The following is a 16,122-nucleotide window of genomic DNA, read 5'->3' as shown; positions in this document are numbered from 1 at the left end:
CAGAGAACTTGCTTTCTAATTCAACTATGTATAGCCACCGTGTCTCACATATATTTTACAGAAAACAAAAAAAAACGGTAAAATACCATAAAGCAACCAAATGCTCAGGCTAATGCACAAAAACTGGGAAGGAGCGAGTATTTAGTAATTATTTTCAAAGCACATAGTAGCCTACACAGTTATAACTTTCGGTATGCATCACTCAAAAAATGGTCCGCATTTTTCTCAATATGCGATCTCCGCTGTTTTTGCTTCTGCCAGGGATCATGCGCTAGCGTTACTCTTTTGTAGAGACAACCTGAAAATGAAATTGACAGACAACGTCGGAAGTAAGACATGCCAATAGATAAAATTCAGGTCAGTACGGTAACGGTATTACAATGCACATTCGACCTGACCGTTTTTGCCAAAATAGCTACCATAACTCGTGATTACACAATGAAATTCGACAGTCAGACTGGTTTATTAGAGATATGCTTTATTTGGTTTTTGATGAGGAAATGAGACTGACGCTATATGTGAACAATCTATGGACAGATATTCAATAGTTTTAGTATTTGATAATTCAACGATTCCATTCCGTAATGTATGCAATCGTTTGGCGCGGCTGATTATAATACTTAATAATACAGAAGAATAACAAGCAACAGCACCACAAATCCTCGGCTAAACGTTTCTACTGAAAAGTAGAAAAAAATGTGGAACGCTTCACGATTTTGCGTGTCATCCTTGCGCAGGGGCCATGCTAATCTTCTCTGTATCGTTCCAATTTTAGTATATGTACTTTGGAAGTACAATGTAGAGGTGCTTGTTCAAATATATATAGCCATAAGTTCAGCTGTACCCCTGAGGTGGTGAGTGTCTTTTAATAATACAAGATTTTGTATTAGTTCTCTGAACTACTCAACTTTCAATTCAATTTTTTTAATTCACAGCATTCTTCGCAAATGTATGTTATACTAACTATACTTGAAATTATTAAAACTATATTTAATGCGTTAAGTTTTGCTTGCAGAACGAGAAAAGTACGGCGGCAAGCCTTAAAGGCGAGCGCAGCATTGTGTCGTCCTCTCGTGGACATCGCTGCAGTTGAAACACCCGCTCGTAAATTCAAAGCGAAGTGCCAGGAAAACAAAATACGTTCCACCGGGAACGTGCTCCAGTAACGAAAATAATTGCAGCTTAGTCAAGTGGTGAACTTCCACAGACCATGTTGCTATAACTTTAGTGGCACCCAATAAAAAAATTGCAAGCTCAGGAGTAGAAAATAGATGGCCTACGAGACGCAGTAATTGACGGCTCTCGCGCTGCCGTATCTCGAAGGTCGCAACAGCTTTTGGAAATTTCACTTAGATGGCGCAAGCGCTTCTACCTTGCTTGCTGGTGAAGACAATTTGTAGGAGAAATTTTCGGGCGTAGTAACAATTAATAGTGCAGGAGCACTGACAAAACTGTCTTGGATTATTTGTTGACTTGGTTCTACACTTCCTTATTAACTCCATTATTAGAATGAATTGACGCGTGGTGTCGCGCAGTCTGCAAATGTTGTGGACGTCGATTTAGGATGCCAGATACGTCAGCGCCCGTCTATTCGTCCGTCCGTGCCCGCGTCGACCGCTGCGGATCGTCACGCGATAGCAGCGGCCAGTACGCGAGTACGCATCGACGCCGAAGTCTGTTGCGGCACGTCTCCACTCACACCAATCACGGCGCTGAGCGGTCCGCCTGGCACGATGCAGACGCGCATCAACATCGATGAGCCCCGCTGGGACCAGAGCACATATTGGGGCCGGGCGCGGCACTTTTTCACAGTGACCAACCCCCTCAATCTGTTGTGCACGGGTCGCGAGCTCGAGGAGTCGCGCGAAATCGTCACGCGCTACCGCAAGGGCGAGATGCTGCCGGGATTGACGGAAGAGAAACTCTGGCATGCCAAACACATCTACGACTCGGCGTTCCATCCGGACACTGGCGAGAAGGTGACGCTGATTGGCCGTATGTCGGCCCAGGTGCCCATGAACATGACGATCACGGGCTGCATGCTCACCTTCTACAAGACCACACCGCAAGTGATCTTCTGGCAGTGGGTCAACCAGTCGTTCAACGCGGTTGTCAACTACTCGAACCGCAGCGGAGATTCTCCCATACCCTTGTCGACGCTGGGTTTCTCGTATGTGTTAGCGACCGGCGGTGCTTTAGGAACCGCGCTGGGTCTGAACAGTCTCGTGAAGTCGCTTCCGCCGCTCGTTGGTCGGTTCGTGCCGTTCTGTGCCGTGGCGGCGGCCAACTGCGTGAACATCCCCATGATGCGGATGCGCGAGATCAATCACGGAATTCCCGTAGTTGACGACAACGGCAACCGCCTCGGCGAGTCCAAGGTGGCCGCAAAGTGGGCCATCGCAATGGTCGTCCTCTCCAGGGTGGGCATGGCCGCTCCCGGCATGGTATTCCCGCCGATTGTGATGAACACGCTCGAGAGGAAAGGCGTGCTGCAGCGCTACCCGTGGATCGGCGCTCCCCTGCAAGTGGGCCTGTGCGGCCTGATGCTGGTGTTCGCGACACCCCTGTGTTGTGCCATCTTTCCACAGAAGAGCTACATTGAAGTTAGCCACTTGGAACCGGAGTTGCAGGAGGTCATCAAAAAGCTGCCCAGTCCTCCGACGAGGGTGTATTATAACAAGGGGCTCTGAGCTGCGTCCCTCTAGAGTGCTTTTCTGCGATTACATGCAAGAAAATATGGTCTGCCTGCATTGTGTAGACGTTTTCATTGCAAGTTTCAAATTTTGGGTTAGAGTCAGTTGCAGAATTGGTCTGCTTTTCCTCGATGCGGTGCTTTGGGCATCCAACTTTTACATGTATCGTGGGGGATGATGTTCATCTACTAAATGACACACAAAAGCACAAATCGGTTGCATTGGCACCACACTGAAGACAAGCAGCAAATAATGATGGCATATGAGGTGCAGTTGATAGTGTCTTTTAGAAAGCTTTAGGTGGCATTGCTTAGTTGCTGTTACTGAAAAGCATCTGTTGGATTTTGTGAAATGGGATGGAGTAACCCATAATATGCCCCATGGGAATACTTTGCAAACTCACAAAAAGAAAAGTACTTGCATGTCTTCTGCTTAGTTAGCTCAAGTACCTGAGCACCATGATTCGTGTCCCCACCAACACAATTGTAGCATCCATAAAACGGCTATAGTATGCTAAACATAGTTCGGAAAATGCAATACCTGTATGTTTTACATTAAACACTGGAAGCGCCACATTTTCTTGCATGTGTTGGAGTAAATATAACTTTTTCCTTCCATGCTGTTAACTAGCAACTTATTTTGCTATCAAAGATTTATTTTTTTGCAACTTTTCTGGGCTGTTGTACCATGTGGGCTTTCATGCAAGATTGCATTTGGGTCGCAAAACAATATAGTTTTTCTTCCACGCAACTATTCCAGGCACACTCACCTGTGCTCTACACACAATGCCACATAATCCTAACGAGAAATGAGAGGAGCAAGATCAGTCTGTCGTTGTTTCATGAATAATTATCTTTTAGACGGCAAGTGTCACTTGCACCTTCCTACTGAGTACATTGATGTGGCCCGCAATAAATGTTCTTTGTTCCTACTTATGCAGTGCTGTGGAGCTCTGCTATTTCGTCAGAGTGCACAATATAGACGGAGGGGCATGTTTAAGATTGGTCACAAATGCTACAGTTACCCTTTAGGGGTGTGTGAATAGTACTTTTGAGGCTGAATCGAATAGTGTCAGAAGCCAATTGAATTGAATGTTGAATATTTTCTGAATAATGAACAGTCTTCTCATCATTAATATCACACAATGAGAAAGTTTCTGTCATTGCACTGCACATTACAAAGTCTGCTTTATTAAAAGCACTAAGGGAGTATCAGGGACAACTGAGCAGGTTCTTCATAAATTTGGGACTCTTCAGGGCGTATGTTGTCATGCGTCATTATATAAAGCTTATAGAGGCAGTCTTACTGTCCTATTTAATATGTGTGTATATTTTTGTGACCAAATCGGAAACGCATGCCAAACAGTACCCAATACCGGAGGCCGTGCCTAAACATTTTATTGTGAATGGTCGTGTTTAGTCGGAAAAGTCTGGCTGTACGAGTGATGCAATATGCTCTAGTACGTTATGTCCGCTAAAGATGAGATGAAAGTTGTTGCAGTTTTGGTTGAATTCCATGTTTGATTGTGTAAAATTGTGTGATTGTAAATTGTTTGATTGTGTCTGCAGGAAGTATTTGGAAACTATCTAATTTATTTAGATTTTCGACTATTTATTATTCTTTTCAAGGACCAAATCAATTGTGACCATTCAATTTGAGGACCCAATCAAATAGGGAAATATTCAGTTCAATATTCAAATGTTTTGAATATTTGCACACCCCTATCACCCTTCTTGCTGTGAATCTACCCTGTTCAATCTACCCTGGTTATAGTTTATATCATGTATCAAACTGACAAACAAATGGATGGCTTCACTGCTGCTTTTTTGCCGTTATCTAAATATGTCTGGCTGAGTTTGTGCATGTCGGGAAGGAAATGTTTTTGTAGCAAACAAGACCTCTTGAAAAAAGCTTGTGCATGTGATGAGAGTTCTGATTTCTTTAGGGGAAGCTAGTTCATAACGTAGGATTTCGGATGCAGACACACGACTCAAGGTTCAGTTGGGCACAGAAGCATTTTGTTTTGGGATGATACTAATTCATACACATTTACAGATGCAAGCACCTATGTAACAGCACTTGGTTATGACTTAGGAAATATGTTGCATATAATTCTGCATGCCTTGCCAAAGACTAAAGCCCTCGCATTGATGAAATAATTCTGGAATTGAAGGACATGATTTTACTATGTAACAAGTGTCAAAGGTTAGACATCTGTGGTAGTCTTGTAAAAAATTGTCTATAGTTTCATGTTCAAGAATTGTTACTATTGCTAAGCTTAGTGTGTGAGAGGAGTGCTCGCTGTTTGATGCACATAGTGTCGTGGTGTTCTAAAGTTTAATAATGGAAGAGCTTATTAAAGAAATGACTGGGCTTGCAGCCAAGGGCCAAATCGTATGTTACCGTCCTTAGTATTGCGCACCAAATGCTATATTGATGAGGGTTGTTGTCAGATGTACGTAGTGCGGTAGCTCTACCATTTTGCGTACAACCTTCTTTACAATCTTTATTTACTGCAGAGACTCTGCACAATGAAAGGTCACATTTGTGGTGGATATTCATGCAGTGCCTCATATAACCTGCAAGCAGGTTATTGTGTGTTAACACTGTAGTGCACATTGAAAGTCCGACTACAATACATTGGAACCCTACTTCGTGGCAAAGCTAGAACTTAGCCTAGCAACCTCGAACGATGCTTAACTCTCATAGCAGTTACAACGAAGGCGCCAAATAAAACAACGGAGGAAGGAAGGTGACACGGGACAACCATGTCGCCTTCTTTCGTCCGTTGTTTTATTTGCCACCTTCGTTGTAATCATGTATAACCAACTTGCCCATCAGCACGTGCTCTCATAGATATAATTATGTAATGATTGTGTAAAATTGCTGTGAACTCCGGAACACAGCTGGAAGGTGTGTGACGCCTACATCGGACACGGTGATGATGTCCACTACTGACACAAGAACATAATCAGTATATACCTACCGTATGTTCTTCCATCTGTATCAAACCGAAAGTTGTTCCACTTATTCACATACAATAGAAGAGCAGTTTAATGGCCGTTGCCATTATGCCCCCAACATACCTGCAGCATTGGACTTCATCCACTGTCGAGTGGTCCTCACAAAGAACATTAGGGCCCGCAAAGTTTCATAATGGCACGTGAAGTAGTTCGCAAACATCAAGACATTTAGTCCCCCGGCAAGCATTGAGAATAACCCCTTTACCACAAGTTAGATATTTTTTAACTGCATCCTCAACTTTGAAACTTCTCCAGCATGTTATTTTTCCCAAGGCAAACCTTATTCCTACTGTGTTTCATCTTGGTGGCCTCGGTAATTCAAAAAAAAAAAAAAACTGTTTTATGCCCTGTAGATCTCCAAAGCATGATTAAAATATTTGGAGAAAATCTTCACAATGCACTCGATTACCTTTCGTCACACATCATTCTTGACATGCCCAAGAAGATTCATTGCATTAGCTCCAGTGGTGTTCTGGGAATTAATTTCCAGCTACATTTGTAGAGAGCGTTAAGAGCATATATTGTCTACTGCATCTAATCACGATAGCAGCTTTGACGTAAAATTGGCTACGCCTACGTGCTGTCTCGTGTTCCCCTTCTTTGTGTGTTGTTTTATTCGGCGCCATCTTTGTAACCAATTAAAATTGGCTGTTGAGTCATGCTGGGTAATCACTTGGGGAGAGGCACAGTGACACAAAATACGTAATGAAAAATGGCAATTAGTTATTGTGAGGCTGCAAGAAAGAATTTGTGTTCAAGAAAATTGCAATATTTTCATCAAGGATGGTCAATCTTTTGCAGCAATAATAATGTACCAGGGCAGGGGTTAATCTGTGTGAAAACGGAAAGTGAAACATAAGTAAACACAAGAGAAGTGCACTGGGTTAAATTACCCTACACGCCTACACATCATGGGTTTTGAGATTAGCGGCCTGCGAAAGCCTACTCCTGCACTGCACATTGCGTGACGTTGTACTTTTTTATCAGGCGACAATGATTACACAGTGAACAGGCGAGACAAGGTCCTCGACAATGACGGGCCTGCAAAAAGAAAAGAAACTTAAGCGTAGCGCTTTTAACAATATCGGCCTGCCACAGATAAGTACAGCTCCTCTTACGTTTAGGCCGATTCTGCCAGATTGCGGGAGGGCCGGGCGAAGGCAGTTCATTCGAACTCTTGAGCTATCTCACTTTTGCCGTCCTGCAATCTCGAAAATCCGTCACCGAGACAGTGTTTACTTCGCTCGCGACAAGCGTCCGATTCGGAGGCCTAATCTCGCGGGAGCGCTAAGCATTATCTCGCTCGCGATGTCTTCTTTTTTGTGTGCATTGAGCCCCTTATCAGCGCTTAACTGGCAAGCAGCTGGGCTTGGATTGCTCAGTTTATCTTCGAGTCTTGTAAACTTTATGCAGCTGGAAGGGCACACTAAAGAGGAACACGAAGTTAACATATCTACTCGGTGGCGCAGCCAGAAGCTTCTTTTTTTTTGGGGGTGGGATCAGGGTGGACTTGATCGGGGACGGGAAGGGGGTGAGAAGGAGGGGCTGAGCAGGCCGCATACTAATTACAGATTTTGGGTATGGGGAGGGGGGGGGGGGGTTACGTGCTTGATGTGCCACCCTCCGGCTACGCCACATTTAAGTAAGGCCAAATTACGCCAAGTTAGCCTACGTCAAGTTAGCCTTTTGAACTGGAAAATCGCGAATTTTCAGGATTCTGTCCGACTTTAATCGGTGGAGCAAATTCGATTATTAGCCGTCTGTCTCCCAAACCGGGAGACCGATGACGTAATTATGATGACACGACAGAAGCGGCCTCATTTGGATCCGCCAGTGCTGCCGCGTCAATCATAATGTATTCTCTTGCGCCTAAATACACTGGTCTTGCACACAAGTTGGTACATTGTTTTTGCACCAAGGTCGACTGGAAAGGTGTATGATGATTCCCTGCTGAGCAAGCGCGATGACCTGTTGAGTTAGGGCAAGGTTAGGTGCACGTACAGAAATAGCGGTCCCAAGAACATCTATATATATATATGGGGAGGGGAAATCAACTAAATTGGGTGGAAGGGGGCAATAACTTAATAAAAAGAGGAAAAGAAGGACGTGGTGGCGATTGCAAGACGGGCGGAAAAGAAAGTTCACACTTCGTCGTTTTCTCGAGGCTAGGGAGCTGGCGTCTAAATCACCGTCACTTGAGAGTAATGGACAGGCAGTTATATTCCGTTGACGGGCGAGACGCGCGCCCGCCCGGCGCCGACTGTGACGCGCAAACAATATAGCTCACTGCGAGACAACGACCGCCATCCTCCGTGGAAGTGGTGACGTCCGCGAAGGTCGCTCTACCTGACCCTGACCCTGACAAGCGTACCGTCACGCAGAGCCTACTAATTATTAAAAGGGGCTAACGTCGAGGACTTCCGTGGGAACGGCGTCGACATCATGTTCCCAGTTTGCCACGTCGTTGTCTCGCATTTGGGGGCGGTCGCGCAATATTGGAGGCGGAGTCCAGCGGAACGGTGCAACGTCATAATGGGCGGGATTTTGCAAACGGTTCGACGATTGTGATTGGCCGAGAAGAACAGCGGATTCCCTCGACGAGTGAAAGGTGGAAATAAAGTGGATAAAAAGCGGAGCTGGACCGTTGTGAGGTGTCCTCGGACATGCAAAGACTTCAGCATGCAGTGTGCTCTAAGAGTCATGGAACCGTTTTTGTAAGCCACGATAACGTAAACTTGTGTATAAACCTTTTTCTTATGTCTTGAACGTCGCTCGGGACCTTTATTTCTTCCGGATCCCAACACCATTCATGGACCCATCGTGGCCGCACGGACCCCCGAATTCGCAACAAGATGCAATATTTCCGGAAATATTGAGGAGCAGGAAATAAGCCGATTCTTCCTTCTTTTTATTTTTCGGGAAATTGAGAAAAATTTAAACTACAGTAAAAATAGACTATATTTGTAATTTCAACAATAAAATTTTATTATCCTTAAATACATGCGATAATTACGCATAGAACGCTAAGACCTCTTCTGCAGAAGATCGCTGATCTGATAATTGAGAAAAGGGTCATTCAGTGTCCTAGTCGCTCCCGGTGGACGCGCCCACACTAGCATTAGAAACAATCTTGGCTGCTCTGCCATTCGAATGCGATTGTACGTAAAGGAGTTTTCTAACACGTTTACTTGCCTGTTGCGAAGCCTATCATGAACAGGGCCGGATAAAGAAAAATGGGGGCCCTGGGCTAATGCGCATGCAGGCCCCCTTTCCCTATACTGACCCCCCCTCCCCCTGTCACCTGCTACGCTACTGGAAATATGGCATGTTTCATTTTAATTCCACCAAATTAAAAAGAACGCAGTGCGATCAACGGGATTATTATTATTGTTATTATTATAAGGAAAACAACAAAACTTGCTTGAAACGCGTGCTGTTGTAAACACCAACACATATGTTCACTTTGTGATTAATCTGCATTCTGTTTGCAACAAATGCTAGGCTTTAAGGAAAAGTTTAGTGCACTAAGACGAACAAGAACGTAGAAAAAACAACACAGCTCAGATGTCGACCCTTCTGAAGCTAGGCTTCGTATGGGGCACTTGTATGGGCTTGTATGGGGCACTTTTTCTCGGCTTTATTTTGGTACAGCTTTCCCTTACGACGCACCTACATCGGCCTGCCCGGGAGAAGTGTGGATTAATGAGCGCCTCGTGTGGGCACGCGTAGGGCCTCAAGACGGCAGCCTATAGATACTCGCACTGTCGGAGCTGTACGCATGTAATTCACCATTTGACAGAGTGCACGATCCTATGTTTGACAGAGCTCAGGTGTTGTATCGATCATCGCCGTGACCAGATAGCGAGAGAAACTGTGGCAGCCTTCCTTATCAAAAAGAATCAGTCTCACTGGGTGAGCCAGCCATCGGTGCTCTTCAGACAGCGAAGCCGCGCTTTGGATATATGATAGCACCAGCATAGTGCGCGTCTTTCGCTGCGTGACTGTGAGAGTTGTTTGTGTCACACGCTGCTTTTCTTACAATTTGTGCCATCTTTATTTTTCCTCCCCCCTTTATTCTCCTTTATTCTTGTGAGTCATGAATCTATATGTAAAGCTCGGCTGCTTCAATAAATTAATGGTCACCATAAAATTAAGTTCAGAAGCATCATACAGTCGTACCTTTTCTTTCGTCCTGCGTTGTTTTTCGCGCTATCTTTCAATCATGGATCAGTAGCAACTTGTCCAGTTTACTATCCCCCTTAATTCAATAGGGCCCAGGCAGCACACACCAGCAATTGGTCCGAGCATGACCCAATTTTGGCAGAAATTGGTACCAATCTTCAACCAATGCTGGCACATTGGCAAGTGCAATCCAATCCAATGCTGACCCAGAGTTAAAGCCAAGATTGGACGAATATTATGCCAATGCAGTAGCCATTGTGCTGCCAGCGTAGCCCCTGTGTTGAGACATATCGTTGCCATTATTAATCCCAGCTGTGAGCCAATGCCCTTTGTATGACGAATATTATAAATACACTGGTTCTAGAGTACGCAGCCATTTTCACCGAGAACCTTTTGCTAGCGGCATTTTGATAGCAATTGTCCCCATACTGCCTTCCTCAATAGTAGCTAGGAAAGCTCGACAGAAAGATGTAATGTCAAGAAGCAGGAGTCCCCTACCACATGCAAATAATAATAAAAGAAACTGAAATTCACTTTTATGACAGTTTATTTACGAATAAATTTCCACAAGCAGGCATTTACCGTGGAGCTAAATGAGTGACGCTCGGTTATGTTCGGATTATTTACAGGCAGGCGCCAAAGAGCCAGTTCTCGTGAAACTAGGTGGATGGCAGTGGATCAGGCAAGGCCCTCAGGATAGGAATTAAGCAGGGTGCCGAGGACGGTGGGCTGGCCAGGGCTTCCAGGCAGGGAGCTGAGGTCGGTAGACAAGTTGGTCAGCTCTTGGATGACGGCGGACCGGTCAGGCCCGCGAGGACCACGATAACGCGGTGGTTTCGTTGAATTTGCTACCACTTCCCACAGCCACTTCACCCTTACTTGGAGGAGATGCTTGCACTGTAAAATAAAAAGAAATATTATCCGAAATGCTGGCATGACAAATGTATGTGGCAATGTTCTCATGTTGAAAAATCGTCATACTGCAAGAGTAGATGTTTGAGCAGAGAGTTCGAAGGGGTGAATCAAGAAATTTTCTTGCAAGAGATTTGTCGGGTCTCTTAATATTTCAACATATATGGAATATTTCGTAGAAGGTGTAACAGAGAATACTTAAAACACAAGCATAATATGCGAAGGATCCGTCCGCCTTGTTTACACCCTACACCCAGTCAGCGTAGCACTTTATAATTAAAAAAATTGCAGCAAAACCTACCACAGCACAAAAAGCCTGGTTTGAGATAGTGTAGATACAATGTGGCGTTCGTGCAACATTTTTCATGTGAAATCCGAGAAGTTGCATCAGGAAACACTAGCAAAAATAAGCATTTATTGTACAGAAAGAAAAATCCGTGTATGCTTGCTGGAAATGATGCTTGAGCTAGAACAGTGAGAAGAAGCACGGTTCATCGGTATGACTAGCAGGATCAGGCAGCGTGCTTGGCATGGTAAAATGAAAGTTCTAGAATTTGGGTGAAATTCACAATCAGAGATTTACACGTGTCCTACTCCGGGTAGTATTCAAAGGCTGCGATTAGAAGGAGCTATGTAATTACGGGCACTCTACATTCCAGGGCTGTTTCATTAATACATATACCGCGTGATATATTGCTTGGGTTGGCAGCAGTTTATAACGTTCATTCTAAAACGTCACAAAAGAATTGTCAATTCAGCTCACAGCGTTTCTGCTTAGTAAAAGTTGATGGGTCTACACGAGCAACTTATCAGCGTCTAAATTTCCACAGGCAGGAAATGGATAACATAAGACAGCATATTTCAGTGATTATTTCGGCTGTGCGCTAACTTACTGCGATAGCAGCATTTTCCAGCTGTGAAGACTACCATTTCATTTTAGATTGCCTGCTTATTCCTGAAGTAATTGCCTTCCGCCACTACAGGGAACTCGACAACAATCTTGTGGTTATTTGAAGATGTATTCATTTAAATAAAGGGCACTGAAAAATATGTATGATGACATTTAAAATGTAACCACTACACATAAAGAACTGTTTTAAATTTCTAGTCGACCTAAATTTATAATCCGCACATTAATGACCCAAGATTATAGCAGGCAAACGCAATATAAGGTTGCAGTCGCCACCACACATCGTTCTTTAGGCCGTCCCAAATCGATGCAGTGCTGAGCACGAATCGAAAAAAAAAAATTCAACGTTAGGGACATAGCGAAACCACTGGAAATGTGAGAACTTTAACAGTAATATCCACACAAATCGTGGAATTAAAGAGCGAAAAGAAAAGGCGCTTGAGTAGTAGACATAATCTTTAAGGCAAGAGCATTCTGAAATTCAGCCCATTGAAACAACCTTGCTTGTAAAACAAACAACTTAATGCGTCGTTTCCTAATTCACGCCGTCTGGCTCCTTATAAAACTTATGACATGCGCAAAACAAATGCACTCACTATTGCTTATCCACGCTTCTGTGTACCCGCATCGAAGAAGGTGGCCACCAGCACCGACTTTCTTGTACTTGTTGTTTGGCCTATAATTAATTCCAACACTCACAAAAATTCGTGGCCACTGTGCTGCGCATTTCAAGATGTAGGCTTTTCAGTAGGAATGACCACTGAAAGCGAGAATTTTTCACCATAGCAGTGCGCTGACACGAAGGGACAAGACTGCAAGCACTCAGGTGGTGTTGCACCCAGTCGGTGTGCTAGCTATGTGTAGACGGAAAGGGTAAAAGGAAAGGGTGAATGAATAAAACGGCATGCATGCCACACTATCTATCTATCTATCTATCTATCTATCTATCTATCTATCTATCTATCTATCTATCTATCTATCTATCTATCTATCTATCTATCTATCTATCTATCTATCTATCTATCTATCCATCCATCCATCCATCTTGTTATGCCTATCCTGTGTGACGGTCGTTCCATCGTCGTCCTTCCAGCTTTGTCATCCGACTCCCGTCATGCTATCGTACATATGAAAAAGGAAAAGCCGAGAATGTCATGTCAGTACGACTTGTATAACGTTTTGGCTGATGAAATAATGTGTTTCTTTTTTATTTCAAGTACCACCAAGGTCAAATGAACTAACAGCTATTCGTCACCACACTTTCTGTCGTCGTTATCGCTCGCACTGCGAGTTGGCTCGGCCGCGTCACCCGTCATACGAAGAGAGCATCTGTCTGGCAGTAATCACGTTCCGACAAGGAACATCTGTGAGCAGCTGTCACTTAATTAAATTTACCATGTATATTACCCGAACGGTTGCTAATGTAATGCACACGTATTATGTTTGGTGGTTAAGGCATGTGTTATAGCTTTCCGCACGAAAAGAAATATACATAGTTTGACGAGACTGATCTATAGCGACACATATATATTGTCCATCTGTTAACGAGCGGGTGACCTCTGTCCACGCTTCCTCTGCCAGCGTACTTGATAGGGGATATGATTTACTAATTTTAAGGAGTTGTGGGATCGCCTTCGCCTGGTAAAAAGAATTAGGTTCCGAAAAAAAGTATGTCGCCGGAAGGAATGGCTCCGCTGGCAAAGTAGGAAAAAATTGCCCCAGAGGCCAGATGACAGCATTGCTGCAATCGGACGTCACGGACAGTGATAGAATTCACTGCATCGTGATACGAAATATATTGGCATTAAAAAGACATTTACCTACGGAACACTAGCAGCAAGCACAGTATGGCAGAAAGCGCCAAAAAGTGGATCAGACAAATGCCACTGCGGAATGCTTTCAATTCTACCCTGTAGTTTGGCGGATGTGCTTCACTGGGGTTTGGAAAGATGGTAGGTCACCGCCACCCGACAATGTGGGAAGAGATTGACCCTTTGCGGTCTGAATAAACGACGGCGACCAAGAAAATGACCAAGGATGGAGACGGTGCTTCCCCTGAGAAAAGGAGCAAGTCGGCACTCATCGCCATGCAAAGCCGTCTGCAGAACTTATGTGCGCGCTACATTCTTAGAACGACAAAACATTTTTTTTTTTGTCTGGCTGCTCTTGGACAAACAATCCGGTATTAAGTTGACCTTGCGAAATGACATGAGTGTTCCTGCAGTATTTTGTGAATGAATAGCCGAGCCGCACACCGTCCTGACGAAGGCCTCCCGACGAAACAGTGTACACTGTTCGGATTGTGGATGTGCCCCTCGGTTCGAAGACACCCCAGCTATCGGAAGGCACGTGAATGACCAAACAAGAATTATCGAAGCCGCGGCCATTGCTAAGCATGGTACTGTCAGTAAGCCTTCCATAGCTCTTTCGCAAAAAGCATTAGTTGTCATACGGGTATAGGGCGTTCCACAGTCAGCACATAGTCACGCACCTGTTATCAGGATTTGGTTGTATCAATTTTACATGATTAAAGATTTCACGTATGCATATACAGGGTGTCCCACGTAACTTTAGTCAAACTTTAAAGATATGCAAATGCCACGTAGCTGGACAGAACAAAGGTAATGTTGTTTTCCGTCGCTTGGAGATACTCAAATTATTTTTTTCATCCTGCCTAATTAGATAATTCGTCTTATTTGATTAATGAACTTCTCAAACGTTATAATGAGATGAAAAGTGTCAATGAGAAAATTGTAGAGCGACATTATCGAAAAACTCCCGATACAGCTTTCTGTTGCTCAATACGTGCTACATAGAAGTGTTTTTCCGAGCGTAAAAGAAGCCCGCGAATACATGCAAAGTTTTTCGAGTGGCCAGTCGCGCGGCAACAACATGCAAAACATGTGTAATAACATGCAACTACAATGCAAAATCTGCGCGTATTGACACTATGCGGCGCGCATGTCACATCACGTGTCTCCTCGTGCGCTAGGATGCGTTTATAGGACGTTTTCCCGTTGGATGCTAGCATGCGCTGGCGTGACTCAAACATGTGGCATTAGAGGAAGATCAATCCAGACAAATATCCACGTTGCGCGGTCTGTGATAGAGTGTGTGGCAGAAAGTGTAGGTCAGATCGCAATAGCTCAGGTTGATTTGGCAAAAGCGTTTGATAAAGTTAATCACTACTTCTTGTTTCGTGTGTTAAAGCACACAAACATTGGGTCTCTTCTTTTTAAAGGCATCACTATCTGTTATGCTAATGGCATAACAACGCTAATAGGTAATGGTTGTCTATCCGAATCTATCTACCTGGGGGGATCGGTAAGGCCTTCTACCTTGTCCCCTCTATTATTCGCTTTGTAATTAGAACCGCTTTCCGCACGAATTCTGAAGGTTCGTGCCTTTCACAGGTTGAAATTGTTATCCAAGGAGATCCGCGTACGTGCCTATGCAGATGGAATAGCCTTCTTTTGCGCTGACAAGAAAAGTGTAGAGAAGACGCTTGCCATAACGCAACAGTTTCGCTCAGCTTCTGGTGTAGCAGTAAACTTTGCGACGAGTTCAGGGTTTTCGTTCGGTCTACGGTGTGCGATGCCAACCCACTTCGCAGGCATTCAGTGGAGGCAAGACTAAGTACTTAGGTGGGCCTCTCTCTCTCAATATCGCAATAGTGATCCTCACTGGTCAGCGGAATTTGCAGAAGCACAACGTAAGGTTAACAAGTGGCAGGGATGACAGTTGTCCATATTTAACACTGCAATGTGTTTCTAGCAGCTCGACTTATGTATGTCCTGCAGGTATTACACTGCTCGCGGCTCAGGTTGCAAGCTTTCCTTAGTGTGTTTGCTAGCTATGTATGGAGCTCACGTGTTGAGGCCATGCGACGTGATAACCTCATTTTTTCTCTTGAGAGTGGAGGTCTTGGCCTAGTTCACCTTTTTGTTAGGCAGCTTGTCTCCCGGTTATTCTGCTTTCGTGATGTTAACAGTCCATTTATAAGAGAGACGTTACAACTTCGATTAATCAATTACCTTCCAAAAAGAATTATGTCGTGATCTGTCAGAGATGCTCCACGGGCTCCTGGGCTTATTTAAGGATGTTGTCGAAGGCTTTCACTTTTTTTCAGCCACGGTTCTGTATGGATTGTATTTGCACTGGCTCCGGCAAATAAATTTCTGCTGCACTCAGAGACCTTATATTGTACCTTATAACGTAAAACTATTCCATTCTGTTTTATTCCAATCTCCTGACGTCAAGTTTACGTAAGCGCCGACGCAAGCATCGGGCGGTAACCCGCAGCGTTGTTTGAAAAGGCCTATCAAACGCGCTTCTTGTTTATAGGTTGTCACTTTCTTTTGCTTTCAAAGCGAATAGCATTGCCTACATTGAGCAGTTTTTC

General features: G+C 44.2%; 1 protein-coding gene and 1 non-coding gene across 2 annotated transcripts; one reads left to right on the top strand and one right to left on the bottom strand.

Moving 5' to 3' along the window:
* Window positions 1-692: 692 nt before the first annotated feature.
* On the bottom strand, window positions 693-795 carry LOC126524821 (U6 spliceosomal RNA). The gene has a single exon (XR_007598085.1). It is a non-coding gene; the product is annotated as a U6 spliceosomal RNA (small nuclear RNA).
* A 771-nt stretch (window positions 796-1,566) lies between these two features.
* On the top strand, window positions 1,567-6,375 carry Sfxn1-3 (Sideroflexin-1-3). The gene has a single exon (XM_050172895.3). It carries the CDS (start codon window positions 1,734-1,736, stop codon window positions 2,688-2,690), a length of 957 nt encoding a protein of 318 aa, XP_050028852.1. The 5' UTR covers window positions 1,567-1,733; the 3' UTR covers window positions 2,691-6,375.
* The last annotated feature ends 9,747 nt before the right edge of the window (window positions 6,376-16,122 follow it).

This window comes from Dermacentor andersoni, chromosome 3 (assembly GCF_023375885.2).
Source record: "Dermacentor andersoni chromosome 3, qqDerAnde1_hic_scaffold, whole genome shotgun sequence".
Classification (NCBI taxonomy): Eukaryota; Metazoa; Arthropoda; class Arachnida; order Ixodida; family Ixodidae; genus Dermacentor; species Dermacentor andersoni.
This window is presented reverse-complemented; position numbering and strand designations above follow the sequence as displayed.